The sequence below is a fragment of the Hemitrygon akajei genome, chromosome 1 (genome assembly GCF_048418815.1).
Source record: "Hemitrygon akajei chromosome 1, sHemAka1.3, whole genome shotgun sequence".
NCBI lineage: Eukaryota > Metazoa > Chordata > Chondrichthyes > Myliobatiformes > Dasyatidae > Hemitrygon > Hemitrygon akajei.
In genome coordinates, this window is record NC_133124.1 from 94,114,094 (window position 1) to 94,130,044 (window position 15,951).

A 15,951-nucleotide genomic window follows, 5' to 3' on the forward strand; every position below is an offset into this window, starting at 1 on the left:
TCAAGGAAGTTTCTCTCTGTGAAATGAGTTTCCAGCAATGAGGTTTATATGATTGTAAATGACATTTTAACATTTAAAATCAGTATCTGAGGGGCCCCTTTGAATTATTTTGGCTTCACTACTCTTAGCTTGATTTACTGCTTGGTTGCAATGTGAATGTATCCTGAAGTGCATATGTCATGTCTCTTTAAAGCAATTCCCTTTGGCAAGTAATTAATTCATCAATCTCACAATCTACCTAATTATGAGCTTGCACCTTATTGTCTATCTGCACTACATTTTCTCTGTAGCTGTTGCACTTTTATCTGCATTCTTTTATTGTTTTATCTTGTGCTACCTCAATGCACTTTGTAATGATATGATCTGTATCGACAGTATCCGAGCTAAGTTTTTCACTGTACCACAGTACATGTGACACTAATACAACAATTCAAATTCCAGTTCCAACATTCAAAGAACACAATAGGGAAGTGGCATCAGCATTGGGGTGAATTTCAACAGGAAGTACCTGGTCCAAGGCTGTGAAAGACTAACAGGGCATGGATGTCAGATTGGAATATGGTGCACAGTATCGATCAGCTGTGACTTTTTTGAATAGGAAAACAAACTTAAGGGGGAATATTAATTAATCTTGCTCCTGCTTTCTAAGTTCTTGTATTCTTCATGGGTATCATTAGAACCACAAGACTTCAAGTATATCTTATCCTTGGGTATCAATGGAAAAAATAGATACTGAAAACCAGAAACTAATGGTTTGCTCTCCGCTGGAGCCTCTGCATAAATGTGACAGAGCTTCAGGTGATAATGGTTTGTCTGATAGGGTCTCAAAACAAACTGGTATTTGACTCTTGCTTGCTTCAAGTTTTTTTGTGTAATTCTTGGAGCTGAGTAAATGTTAAGAGGATAGGAGAGAAGTTCATGTGTCCATAGCATAAAATATTAAAGTATTGATACCATGCTAGGTACTTGTCATGGTCCTCAGTTCTTGTCCAGTCCAGTAATGTCCTTATGTGTCTTCATAACAACTCAACTAGAAATTTGAGAATACACTGGAATTCTAAAAAACATGGATCCAAGCACAAATATATGATTTGAATTCTGCAGTTCATAATGCAGGGAAAAGCTATTCATCCTAAGTTGGAAGCACAAGAGATCCTGCAGGTGCTGTCAATCCAGAGTAACACACACAAAATGCTGGAGTAACTCAGCAGGTCAGGTACCATCTCTGGAGAGGAAGAAAGAGTCAGTGTTTCAGGTCAAGACCCTTCATCAGATTGCTGAGTTTGTCCAACAGTTTGTATGTGTTAACAAGATCAGATTACCCCTTGGTTCAGCCTAGGATGCGGCTTTGTGTTTTAATGAAGGGTGCAAAGATCAGCCCAGGATCCACTCATCATGCAAGTTGTAATAGTGAATATAACATTCTATTTTTCATTCTTTTCTCTCCTTGGACCAGATCACGTCTACAAATAAAGTCTTTATATACAAAGACAGTTCCTCCAGCCTTCTGTTGCTTCAATAAAATAATTCAATAAAATGAGTTCTGCATTTCCTACAGTCAATTAACAAATTATCAAATTTTGCTGGATAAAATATAACGGATACTAAGCAATGTTTGCATACCAACAATTTGTTTGAAGTCCCATAAATCAATCCCTAGAAATATTTTTATAGATGCTCATCTATAGTTATTATTGTGGCTATGACTTGACATTTGAAAATAGATTCTTTCTGAAAAAGTGGTGAAATCCATTTTCCTTAATAGGCATGAGGTTAAAACTCAAATATCATGATGGACCTACTTACTAACTACAACAGTGAAGGATGCCATTCACCAGGCTGGCTCCATGCTGGTGCCCAGCAGAGCCATATTGCCCTTTCTTTCATTCTGTACCTACTTCTCTCCCATCAGACGATCAATTCCATTTTGATTCCATGCCCCCACAGTAAAGACCATAAAATATAGGAGAAAAATTAGGCTTTTTGGCCCATTGAGTCTGTTCCACCATTCCATCATGGCTGACTTACTTTCCCTCTCAAACACATCCTCCTGCCTTCTCCTTGTAACCTTTGATGCCCTGACTAATCAAGAATCTATCAACCACTCCTTTAAATATATCTAATGACTTGGCCATCACAGACAAAGGACAATTTTTAGTAGTCGTCCTTACCAGAACAGCTTCTGAATGTGGTAAAAAATACACATTGGTTGAAATCCATACTGTCACAGGGAGAAAATGCAAGCTCCCTGCTAACATCAAAAAAGACTTCATTTGTACCAAAGCCTATTTCAGTCATGAAACCGTTCAGAATGTTTCAAAAGTACCAGAGATATTCATAAAAATCTGGGCTAAGTTACTCAATGCAGGAGACTAAATGGACAAGGAGTAAAGAACAAGGGCAAGTTTTAACTCCTTGGAAATGAACATAAGTATTCTCTTCAGTGGAAGCGAGGTATTGCAGAAGCTAGAAATCTGAAATTAGCTGAGACTGTTGAAATGCAGCTGGATGAGTGTGGAGAACACTGGTTCAAGTTCATTTGGAAAAAAGACGGAAAGTATTTTGCCACCAGTCTGGAATAGGCGAGGATACGTTCAACAGGCCAGAAGACAGTAATAAAAATAAATATTTAAAATACGAAATAGATCACAATTGCTCTTGACTTTGCTTTTTATCATGACAGTTTAATCAAACACATTTATTCTCATGGGTTCCATGTCTTGCACAAAATGAGCCCACTTTCTGTTATTTCCATAGAATCAATAATCCTTTATTGAAATAAAAACAGACCTTATTTGAATTCACGTGATTTATATGTCAAGATGAACATTTTAAATGAACTGGAATTTAGCTCCACATAAAGGAGCATCTGCTCTCTACACGATACATCAAATCACATGATTCAATGGTTAGGCCACAAAAGGGATGCTGCTGCTAGTTTACTGTTCTGGATGCTTCAGCCCCCTAATGCATCGCCTCCGTTCCTGTCGTTATTCATTGGTTCGATGGCATTTGTCATCCTGCTGAATGTCTCAAACCTTCCTTGAACCCAAGATGCTATTTCATAGGATGCAAATACCATGTCTTATTTAAGGCAGCCTCTCAGAAAAAAAACATTGATTTTCACTCTGCAGCTAATTTACAACCAAGTTGAGCTGCCAGCACCAGAATGCATTTAAATGTCTGAGTTGTACTTTAATACTTTAATAGAATGAACCTGAATCGTCTGCATTGGACATCTTGCCACTGTTATAATAGTTAGAGAGGGATTAGGGCATTAATAGCATTCTGCCATCAAGTATCATTGTACATCAGGCATTGAGAGGACAATAAGATAACCATTGCACCAATTCATTTTTTTCTACTTTGAAACATTAGACATTTGGAAAGTGATTGTAAAAAAAAACTTCCACTTCAGAATCATGCCTATAATAGTTATGTCAAACTAAGGCAAAGTTTGCACGATATGAAAGCACGTATTTTAGAGGTATTCTTATTTTTAGCAAACAGGTCACTTTCTTTCAACTGGAATTCCTATTGACCCACAGCATTGTCTAAATAATTTTCACACCTGCACTGTATACGATTGTACTTCCACACACTCTTACTAGCATGTGGCCAGCAACGCATTTCATTTTGCCTATTCTTACCCGTTTGCAGCAATCCTGCAGTCCTCTTACTTTGCTTTCCCCCATTCTCATGCAATTCCCCATAATCCTCACCTGCTTTGCCTTTTCACCTTGCATACAGTTCTTTTAAAACTATTTTACTGACATTTTTGTCATAATCTGTTTAACATCATTCATCGTGATCGGCAATAACAAGAAGGCCGCACAGCAACAAAGCCACAACTGAGTAACAATCAAATGAATCTTCTTTTTCAGGCGACCCTGCAGCAGAGGAATGGTCCGCCTGGACTGTCTGTTCTTCGACTTGTGGGCAGGGTACACAGACCCGGATGAGATCCTGTGTATCATCTCCATATGGCACCTCGTGCAGTGGACCTCTGCGAGAAATGAGACTATGCAACAATTCAGCAGTGTGTCCAGGTTTGCTTAAACTAATGGAAACACTTGTTGTTGCTGTGCATTGCCTTCACCAATTACCTTCTTAATTTTATCCTGTACTTGTGACTTACCAAGGTTTTTGACCTTGACCATGCTGGGAAATTGTACTGTATTGCATCCAAGTCCCAAAGTCAAGAATGACATTGGTTTGATGCAATGCTTCTGTCCTTTATAATTGTCCCAGCAATGTGCACCAGTCCCAAGATCAACAACATGTTATCAGAGCGACATATCCATGCCCCACGTCAACAATTCTAAGTGCTTAGTTTTCTGAACTCTGTAGATTTCTACCATGAATGCAGGATTAAAACATGACTCACTTGCTTTGTTTAAAACTTTTAACAGATCTGAGAAGAGGAGATTTTCATCTGGTTAGTGCTGGACTTCACTTCGGATCCAGAGTTCAAAGAATAGCATTCTCATAAATTCTCAAACATTACCTAATTTAGCAAAGTCATAGTTCCTGATCTTCAGCCTTCATTGCACGTATTTCATTTTGTTCTGATGCAAGGTCACCATTATTTTGGGAAGGACTTGCCTTACTTATATATGCACTGTTCTTCAAAGGTAATATGATATCTTCTGAGCAGCTCAAATTAGAAATAGTAAAAGAAAAGTAAATATTCTCTCAAGATTCGTTGTCAATATTAGAAATATGTAATATCCACTTACTTTACATTAATGTAATGATAAAGATTGTTTATTGTCAACAAAAAGCAGCACGTAGATTATTATAAGCTTATTTGGAGTACTACTTAATGTTGTGACTGGACATGTTATAACACACTTTAGAGGCAAAATGGCCTATCCATGACACAAATAACATTTGACTCACTGTGTGTGGTGCACGGTCAAGTGGTTAGGGAGTTCGACTAGTGACCTGAAGGTCGTGAGTTTGAGCCCCAGCTGAGGCAGTGTGTGTATCCTTTAGCAAGGCACTTAACCACACAATGCTCCAGTCTACCCAGCTGAAAAATGGGTACTGGCAAAAAAAGATGCTGGGGGTCAACCTGGTATCCTATGCGGGGGAGGGGGGAGAGTCTCGTACCCTTAGTCGCTTCACGCCACAGCCCTCGGCATTTGGGATTTGATATTGTTTGATACGGACAATGTGGGAAGAGGCTAAAGGATGCAGGCTAAGAAGTAACATGAGATGAGGCAATTGAAGACATTTACTGTGTCTTACAAAGCAGCAACAAAACACTCATTAAAACACTGAGATTCATTTTCTTGTGGGCATACTCAATTAATCCAGTAACCACAATAGAATCAATGAAAGAACCAATGTGCAAAAGACACCAAACTGTGCAAATACAAAATGAAAGAGAAAAAAATAATTACTAAATAAGCAATAAGTATCAAGAACGTAAGATAAAGAGTTCTTGAAAGAGAGTCCATTGGTTGTAGGAACAGTTCAGTGACTGGGTAAGTAAAGTTGAGTGGTCATTGCTACTGTTTCAGGAGCCTGATGCTTGAGGAGTTATTGCTGTTCCTGAACCTGGTAGTGTGAGTCCTGAGGCTTCTCCACCTTTTTCTGATGACAGCAGGGAGAAGAGAGCATGACTTGGATGATGGATACTGCTTTCCTGCGACAATGGCCCAAGTAGATGTGCTCAGTGGTGGGGAAAGCTTTATCTATGATGGGTTGGGCCATATCCACTAGGATATGTAGGATTTTTAAGGGCATTGATGTTTCCATATCAGACTGTGATGCAGCCAGTCAATATACTCTCCACCATACATCTACAGAAGCTTGTCAATGTTTTCTTCAGTATTGCACTTACGTGCTGAGCCCAGGATAGATCCTGTGAAATGACAGCACATAAACATTTCAAGTTGCTAACCCTCTCCACCTCTGATCCCCCGATGAGCAGTGGCTGATGGACTTCTGGTTTCCTCCTCTTGAAGTCAATAATCAGCTCCTTGGTCTTGCTGTCATTGAGTGAGGGGCTGTTGTTGTGGCACCACTCAGCCAGATTTTCAATTTCCCTCCGTAAAGTTGATTTGTCACCACCTTTGACAATGACAGATGGTGTCATCAGCAAACTTAAATCTGGCATTGGGAGTGTGCTTAGCCACACATTCATAAGTATACTGCGAGTAGAGCAGGGTGCTAAGCACACAGCCTTCTGGTGCACACATGGAGCTTGTGGAGGGAATGTTGTTGCCAATCCAAACTGACGGTGATATGCAAGTGAAGAAACCAAAGATCCATTTGCACAAAGAGGTACAGTACTGAGGTTAAGGTCATGAAGCTTATTGATAAGATTTGAAGGGATGATAGGATTGAAAGCTGAGCTATACTCAATAAAGAACATCCTGATGTATTCATCTTTGCTGTTTAGGTGTTCTAGTGTTAAGTGAAGATCCAATGAAATGGCATTTGCTGTGGATCTGTTGTGCCAATAGGCAAATTGGAGTTACTTCTCAGGAAGGAGTTGATATGTTTCATCACCAATCTCTCGAAGCACTTCATCCTTGTGGATGTTACTGCTACTGGATGATAGTCATAGAGGCAGATTACCACATTCTTCTTAGGCACCAATACAATTGAAGCCTGCTTGAAGCAGGTGGGTAAATCAGATTCCCAAAGTGAGAGAGTAAACTTCTCAATGAACACGCCCCCTTTTCTTTTTTTCAAGGCCTTCTGTCCTTTCTCCAGCTATATATCTCCTTCACCAATCAATTTCCCAGTACTTTACTTCATCCCTCCCCCTCCCAGTTTCACCTATCACCTTGTGTTTCTCTCTCCACTTCCCCCACCTTTTAAACTTACTCCGTTTGTTCTTTTCTCCAGACCTGCCAAAGGGTTTCGGCCCGAAGTGTCGACTGTACATTTTTCCATAGATGCTGCCTGGCCTGCTGAGTTCCTCCAGCATTTTGTGTGTGTTGCTCGGATTTCCAGCATCTGCAGATTTTCTCTTGTCAGTGAGCACTCCATCCAGTTCATCAACACAGGTCTTTACTACCTGACCAAGCACCCCATCTGGGCCAATTGCTTTCCATGGGTTCACCCTCCTGAAAGATGCTCTCATTTTGTTTCAGAGACTGAAGTCAGCAGATCATCGGGGGCTGTGGATTCCTCTATGTTTTAATGGTGAAACTGAGCATGAAAGTATTTGAGCTCATCTGGAAGTGAAGCCTTATTTTCATTTAATTTCACTTTGTAAGAGGTGATTGTATTCAAGCCCTGCCACAGCTGTCAAACATCCTTCATTGATTTGTTTAGTCCGGAATTGCCAGCTTACCTGTGAGATTGCTTCTGTAGATTATACTTGGACCTCTTGTAACTTTCTTGGTCACTGGACTTGAATGCGTCTGATCTGGCCCTCAGCAGATTGCAGATCTCATGGTTCATCCAGGGCTTCTGGTTGGGGAAGACTCTGAACGATTTTGTGGGGATACACTCATCTATGACTGATTTTATAAAGTCGGTGACAACCGTGGTGTATTCATTCAGATCCTCGAGTCCTTGAATATGGCCCAGTCTGCTGAGTCAAGGCAATCCCATAGCCACTCCTCTGCCTCCTGCGACCACGTCTTTGTTGCCCTAATCTCTGGAGCCTTGCTCTTTAGCCTCTGCAGGTAGGAGAAGGACAGTTAATTGATCAGATTTCCCGAAATGTGGGCTGGGCATTGAACTGTTTAGCAGTGTCCTGGTGTGTTCAGACCTCCGGTGCTATAGGCTTCAAGCAAGCCTGACTGTAATGCCTGACTACGATATGAGATATGCCAAGGTGGACTGTTTCATGTTTGGTGATGGCATCGTACAGTATCTCAAGTGCTTGATTATAGTCAGCCAGTGTGGTCAGGATCACAAAGGGGAATTCTTTTGGTAAATAGAATAGTCCATATTAGATTGTTATGTGTTCAAGGTTGGGGAACATGAGCAAGACAAAACTGCCACATTCGAGCACCACCAAGAGTTCATCATGAAACACACACCTCCATCTTTTGCCTTTTCTGAATAAGCAGTTCAGTCGATCCTGTGTATCGAAAAGCCTTTCGGTCTGATCACCACATCAGGTGTACTCTAAGTAAGCCAAGTCTTGTAAAACACAGAACACAAAAATGTTTTATTTCCCTTTGATGCAGCAGTCTTGCCCTCAGGTTCTTGATCTTGTTCTGCAGTAACTGCATATTTGCTAACAAGATGCTGGGTAGAGGAGACCTGATCCCTCTGAGTTTCAGTCTAGCTTGGAGTCCCCCCGCCTGCCTCGATCCCGCCATGATGATGAGCCTTCATCTGCTTAAAGGAGCCATACTTGCCTTCTTGAGTGTTAAATCCAAGTCCCTCAGAAGACTGTGAAATCTGTAGATCATACAGTTAATTTAAAAGTACATTGCTTAGAGGGAAATTGCATGCTGCAGATTGCAGTGAAAGTAATCCAAAAGAGATATACTTAAAAATATTGTATATAGCCGACAGAACATCACTGTGATTCACCGACTCCCATCTTGCAATCGATTCTTCCAGCTTGTTAACAGTGGTACTTTACATCAGCATCCGGAATCACCATCAACTCATCAACTGTCTCTCCCAATTGATATGTGGATTTAAGAAGAAGCAAATACTGTTTGCTGTGCATGGATGAACTTTTTGATGTGATAGTGAAAGCACAAATTGAAGCTGCAAAGTTATCCCTGTTGGAAAAAGATTGATAGTTACTGGAATGAGTGTAGACTGAAATGAGCACAATGGGGTATGATGGCTCCTTTGTTTAAGTTTCTGGAAGAATGGCCAGTTAGCCCAAGGAGATAAGTAAAATTTACATTGTTAATAAAATGTGTTAATGGGGTGTCAAGAATGTTTGAATATTTTAGGGGAATCACAGCATATTTATCAAAGGTTTCTTTTCGCCAGAGTAAGTTGCATATGGACCACTTTAGGAACAGATTGTTAGGCTGAATATCTTCTAGATATAATTATTTTACTTGCATTCTGTGTAGCCTAGTCAATTATTCAAGAAAGAACTCCTCAGTGGAATCAGACGTGATCAATATATAAAGCACAGTCTTTCACACCTCCTATATTAAAATGAAAACAGGGTCTCAAATGACAGCTAACGGTAGCAGGCATCAGGTAATCTTAGAACAGGAAACATCTAGGATCAGTGATCATGATTGAAGACTTGATAAAAGACTTAATAATCTGGGTTTTAGTCAGAAAACTGCAATTCATAGTTGTCAGGATAAAGATGTTGTGTCCAATATGGTTTGCACGGATATGGTATTTGATTTGATAATAATGGCAACTATCTGGTGCTGGCCAAGCAGTTGTCATTTGATAAGGGAAAAAATACTTTTCTTTCGATAATCCCAAAGGAAATGACTGAATTGTAAAAGAGCAAACCAAGCATAAAAAGGGGACAAGTGGAGAGGTAACTGGGAACTATTGTTTGCTCTTGCTTTGAGTTCATTTGAGTACTGTCATTGGACTTGGCTATTTTGTCTTTTTATGTTAAATTAGCTCCAAAAGATGTGTCCTTCCAATGCAAGACCAAAGTTCTCACTTCCTGTAGGGGAATAAAAATGAACAAATAAATTGTTATTTTGTAGTAGTTGAACAAAACACCTTAGGCCTTGGTCCAAGTACTTTGCCCAAATCCATTGAACCAAGAGTCAGTCTGAAAGGATTGAAATTATGCATTCAAATCACAAGGACACAAAGGATCTCCATTAGTACTTGTTTGGTTTTGGTTTTGTGTGTACTGAACAGTGCGCTGAATACAAAAGGAGTCTAGCCAAGCAAAATTAGGCTAAACTGAACTCAGAAGATTTGGATTAACTTGTGTTTGAACTAAGCCTGCCAACATTTAAGAATGGAACTGCTTCCCACTTCTCAAAGCCATAAAGCTAGTGAATGTTTATTCACAGATTATGCTTTACATTTTTAAGCAATATGATACCATGCAGCACAGAATAAATGTTGTTCTTCAGAGAGCAAACCACTGGAAAATGTGGGTTGAGAATTATCATTAGATTAGGTTGGTGCTTGGAAACCAATACAAGTATATTATTTTTTCCTGATTATTTATAACCTATAAACTGCATATATTGTACCTATTGCATTGTGTTAATCTTCTGAGTGTATTCAAGAAACTGCTTGAGAAGTTCACCCACAAAAAGTATGGTTGAATTCCCATGAACATTTAGTAGAACTCCAGATATTTTGAAATATGAATAGTCTTTGCATGGAGTAGAGAAAATAGATTCAGGAATAAAAATGAACTAAAAAAACCCAACAGAATTTCTATCCTGAAGCAATGCTTTGAGACTTGAAGCTATCAGTGTTTAACTCCCAATAAGAAGAAGTGGTGCAATCTGCCGTGGTTCCAGTAAACACATATTGATCAGTACCTGCAACACTGCAAAAAGGGATTGGAATCTATCATGAGACCAGGGATGAAAGTTACAAATATGATCCCTTTATTGCAGTGTTTGGTGTTCATCCAGCAGCTGAGATAGCCTTGCATTAGGTGTGCACAAACCTACAAGTTCTCAGCACTATGTTTTGATAGAATGGCCAGTCAGACATGGGCTGGTTGAATGTTACTATTACAATCAAAGGTTAGCTGGATGGTGATAGGCTTTCTTTCAGACCTTACCACGTAATAGATTGCCATGCTACTGAGGATCCTTACAATATTTAGAATGGTCGAGCCTTTCCAAATATTAGTTATTCCATTGGCTGTGTTGTCCAAATCCAAACCTTAGGAATTGGAACTTTACACTACTCTTCCAGTGCAGGAGGTATGTATACCCTTTGTTCTGATGTGTAGTCAGGCTGCGAGCATCCCTAATGCAGCTTATTACTATTGGTGAATTGATTTAGAATCTGTGTACCAGTTTGTTCAATCTCAGTTGTATTCATAAATTTTCTGTCTGAAAATGTTGTTATTTCACACATTTATCAGCCTTGGCTCAATAATAGAAGGTTTCCCCCCTTGCCAGTGGAGGAAGGTCACAGTAGACCAAGCCGAGAGCAAAGTAGACTCGAGGAAGTAGGACGGTGTTGACTGTGCAGTCTTTTGGGTGAAATATTAAATTATATCAGCCCTGCTTGACAAATTGAAAGCCACCACTTAATCCTCCCTTCTTACACTCCATTCCATGGTAGGTTCTTCTTGTCTCTTAGTCATTATTTGTCTGGAAATGTATTTCATAAAAAGATAAATAGTTTGCCTGTTTGTGGAAGCTTTCAGGTTTCCTCACCTATGACAATGCTTTCCCTCTAGAGAAAATCAGAAGCCATGGAATACTTTACAATGTCATGAGCTATTCAGATGAAAATTTTTGATGAAAAGTTGAAAACATTTTCCATTCTCCTGTGTGAGGCCAAATGAAGATTGTTATTGGCTTCTTTGACCAAGTATGTATTTAGGGGTCGAAGTTTGTACTTTAGCTTACCGATTGGTGGTTGATGATCAGGAGAACAGACCTTTTGATATTTACTTCAACTTACTCAGGAACTCGAATGAACTTAATTCAGGTTATGGTTCAGATGGACATTTATGACTTAGTTGCATATAACAGAATACATGCTATTGGGAGACTATGCAAATTTTTATTTTTGTTTGTTTTGCAGCTGAGGTAGGACAATCAGGATAAAACTCCCTTAGGACTATTCCCTTTTGTCAGTTTTTTGTGAAGCATTGCTGTTGCCAATTGTTGTGTTGCCAGTTTACATTTTTATCAAATTTTCAGGTTGATTCAATTTGCCTTGATGAACTTTCTTCCACACATTCACAGACTTATCAAACCTTACAAGAGATCAAGATCTTGTTGTTCTGTTTTCAGTCCACGGTGTCTGGGAGGAATGGTCACCATGGAGCTTGTGCTCTTCCACATGTGGTAGGGGTCACCGAGATCGCACCCGTTCCTGTATACAGCCCCAGTTTGGAGGGAATCCTTGTGAAGGTCCCGAGAAGCAAACAAAGTTCTGCAACATTGCACTCTGTCCTGGTAAGTGTCTTCTCTTTGATACCATTTCAGACTTCAAAGTCATCTCTCACCAAGCAGCTTGTTGTGAATCTGATCAGGAAGAATTTAATGTTGCCTTTTATGCCTGTTCTGAGTTGACTCTCCCCTGAAGACATTGAATATATTGTAGGGCTAAGGGTAGAAGAGGAGGAAATCAGAATTAGGTTTATTATCACTGGCATATGTCATGAAATTTGTTGTTTTTCAGCATCAGTACAGTGCCATACATAGAAAGTACTCTAATTAGAGTAAGAAATATAAATAAATAAATAAATAATGCAAAGAGAGAGCAAAATAGTGAGGTACTACTCATTGGTTCATGGATCACTGATCAATCTGATGGTGGAGAGGAAGGAGTTGTTCTTAAAACATTGAGTGTGCTTCTAAAGGCTGCTGAATACCTCCTCCCCGATGCCAGTAATGAGAAGTGGGTATGTCCTGGATGGTGACAGTCCTTAATGATGGATACCGCCATCTTGAGACACAAGTTTTTACAGATGGCCTTGATGGTAGCTGGCTAGTGCCCAAGATGGCAGAGTCTACAACTCCCTGTAGCTTTTTACCATCTTATGACTTGGAGCCTTCATACCAGGCAATGATGCAAGTACCAGATGCAATTGTATTTTCCACCTTATCTTTTAACTTTTGTCTACATTAACATATTTTGTTTATATTATGCTGTCCTCTAACAGACTCAAAACTGTTGCACAGTTGATACTTTTCAAAGAGACCTGGGGGAAGCTTCCTCATAATATTCTGTGTTCAGCTCATTAACGTAGTTTAAAGATTTCCTAAGCTGCCAGTTGCTGTGAAAATGCTCTAAAAAAAAGTATTATAATTTCAACAGAAAATAATTACTAGGATGAATCTTCTGAATGTCACCAGCACTTAGCAGAGAGAAATCTCTCTATTACTCCTGGGCAGAAATATTGAATACAAGAGGGGCATGACTGTAAGGTGTTGGGAGGAAAGTATAGGGGAAATATCAGAGGCAAGACTTTTACAGAGAGTGATAGGTGCATGGAATGCACTGCCACATACCTATAGGTGGTAGAGGCAAACACATTAGGGACATTTAGGATACTCTTAGGCACATGGGTGAATGGAAAATGCAGAGCTTTGTGGGAGAGAAGGGTTAGATTGATGTTGGAATAGGTTAAAGAGTCAGCAGAATATTGTGGCCAGAAGGTTCTGTACTGAGCTCAATTTTTCTATGCTCTATGTTCTACACTCAGAACATTGTCTTGGAATCATATTCTGACTAAATAATTATTATTGCACATGAAATTTATCTTTCATATGTCATAGTAATTTGATCTCTTCAAATATACTTTGAATGACACATCTCGTTTCAGTCCTCGTCTAACAATTTTGCAGAGAAAACTGCTTTGCTGCATTGACACTAAATACAAAAAAAGGAAATTGGTGAAAAAAAAGCGTTTAAAAAAAATCCCAAAGCATAACATAAAAATCTAATTTGTGCAGTTGCCAGTGGCAGCTGCCTGTCTTGTTCTATTGCCCACTGGGAAGAAAGTCAAACAAGGTAACATCTCCATGGTACCCAAAATGCTGCAATGAAATAGGCTTCCATGGAGGTGAGGAAAATGAACGTGTTCTCTCCCACTTACCCACACAACCGCCTGAACCAATGGGCTCTCATGGCATAATGGGGTCCAGGTCACAGTCAGTTTCAGGCATGCCAACGGACCAGTTACATTACACCATTAACAGCCTGCTTCTGTCAGAACTGAGAATGGCTGCAGTGCACCAGACATTATCATTATACCTATAGCAAACCCCAGATATGCTAGGGTGAATCCTATTTAATAGTGTCCAACCCAATTTCCCAGTGCTGTTAATTGACTCAGAAATCTTTGCTGGTGAAATGTAATGATCCAAAAGCAGCTTTTAAGTCTAATTCAAGGTGAAAGAACATGCACAAATTCCAGACCATACAATCTTTCCCTAAAACAACTTCCCTTCCTTCCTTGAAGCCTCTAACTCATTAATCTTGTCTTTCTGCTTATCCCTCCTACCAGTAATGGCCTTATCATCAGTACCGAGATCTTTGATTTATAATTCCATTCTTAATCATGCAGCTTCTGCCTCACGATTATTTGAAGACCTTTTAAAAAAATATATCTACAGGTCACTGATTATAATTTCTGATCTCTTCATTAAGTTTTTAGTGGTGAAGCAGGTGGGATTTTTTTCCAATATATTATATAAGTTCAACAATACAATCTGTGACAGAGTCACAGAATCATACAATACATTAACAGCATTTCAGTCCACTGCTCCCTCAAATATCATCAACCAGCAATTTACATTAATCCTGAGTTTATTTTACTTTCTCCACATGCACCTCCATAACTCTAGCACTCACATGTACATCAGGGACTATTTGTACCAGGTTAACCTATCAACCTGCTTGTCTTTAGGACATGGGATAAAGCCAAAACACACAAAGAAACTCACTTGACCACAGACAGAAGATGAAAATTCCTCATAGAGAGTACTAAAGGTCAGGAATGAACAAGGGGCACTGGAGCGATGAGGCAGCAGGTCTTCTGGAAGCATCTCTGTGTCATCCAAGTAATAGTCAAGAAAATTCTGGATTCTAAATTGTGTTCATTATTTGGATTAAATAACTCTAAGGACATTCTATCAATTCTGGTAACACTATATTAATATAGTGGCACACTCTATTAAATAGGTAGGTATGGAATTGATGGACTTGTCCTATAATGTTAAGTTGAAAAATATGGACATTACCCCTTCCTGGAACACAAAAAACCTATTCCAACATGTCTCGTGGGTTTCTTTTATTTCCTTACAGTGCACATCCAATGCAGATAATAAAAACTGTGTGAAATCAGTACTAGGTATTACTTTGTTTAGATATTTGTAAAATAAATGTGCGTTTGACAAATGTATTTACTAATTTAAAACAAGATTCAAGAATTCCTACTGATTAAACATTGCACCTGTGTGGTAATTTCTAATCAGGCGTGCAGTTAGGATTCTCTCCCTTAATTGAGGTTATCTGCTTTTGACAAGGATGACAATGGAGAAATGCAATCTGTTGATTGGAAGGGAGGGAGTTTCCCTTTGTAGGTAATTTCAACACAATACAGAAATAACCAAACGAAGAACTAGCATTCAACGTTGCATCCTTAACAAAACTGAACTTTACAGGGACATAATCAGGGACAAATGGGCCCAGACGTCAAATACAATAACAGAATAGATGATTTATAGCTGAGTAAAAGGTAAAGATATGTATGATTCACAACAAACAACATTGTTCACTGGGAGGCAAGTACAGACAAAATGCAATAAACAACAAAACATGACGTATTTTAAGAAGAGAGAAATGCCATTAGAACTAATGAGCAATCTGCTTTTGTTGAAGTATTGTGTATACCCTACTGCTTTATCACATCTCTGTGCTGAATGTCACCAATGATTACTTTCATATTCCCAGCACTATAATTTTACCTGTGTTTTCAGTTATTTCAGTTCTTCACTGTAATCCAAAACTAGCCTGGGCTATCTTTACTGATTCCCATCATAGCCTTAAAAATGTAATGTTGAGATGCCCCTTTGTTTTTTTCCAATAAGTGGATGGGAATTGGAACGACTGGTCGAGCTGGAGTCAATGTTCCACCACCTGTTCGAATGGGACTCAGCAGAGGACAAGGGAATGCAATGGTCCTTCCTTTGGAGGAGCTGAATGCCAGGGCTACTGGTCTGAAAACAGGCCATGCTTTCCAAGGCAGTGTCCAGGTGAGTTTGTGTATTTGTTTTTAAATAGTTAAGATGAGGACTGTACAGTGTGAGAAGGGCAAATAAAAACATGCTGGAAACAATCAGTAGACTGGAAAACACCTGTGGAAAG

At 39.3% G+C, this 15,951-nt stretch overlaps 1 protein-coding gene across 11 annotated transcripts in view; it reads left to right on the forward strand.

Annotated features, from left to right (window-relative positions):
- The window catches only part of adgrb1a (adhesion G protein-coupled receptor B1a), a 575,895-nt gene that overhangs the window by 264,348 nt on the left and 295,596 nt on the right, over positions 1-15,951 (forward strand). For 9 of the 11 annotated variants that reach the window (XM_073048159.1, XM_073048205.1, XM_073048135.1 and 6 more), the window contains exons 5-7: positions 3,885-4,049; positions 11,868-12,032; positions 15,675-15,839. In XM_073048159.1, the coding sequence (XP_072904260.1) occupies positions 3,885-4,049; positions 11,868-12,032; positions 15,675-15,839 (495 nt within the window). The remainder of the gene's footprint in view (positions 1-3,884; positions 4,050-11,867; positions 12,033-15,674; positions 15,840-15,951) is intronic. The other 2 variants (XM_073048198.1, XM_073048213.1) reach the window with 1 other exon arrangement.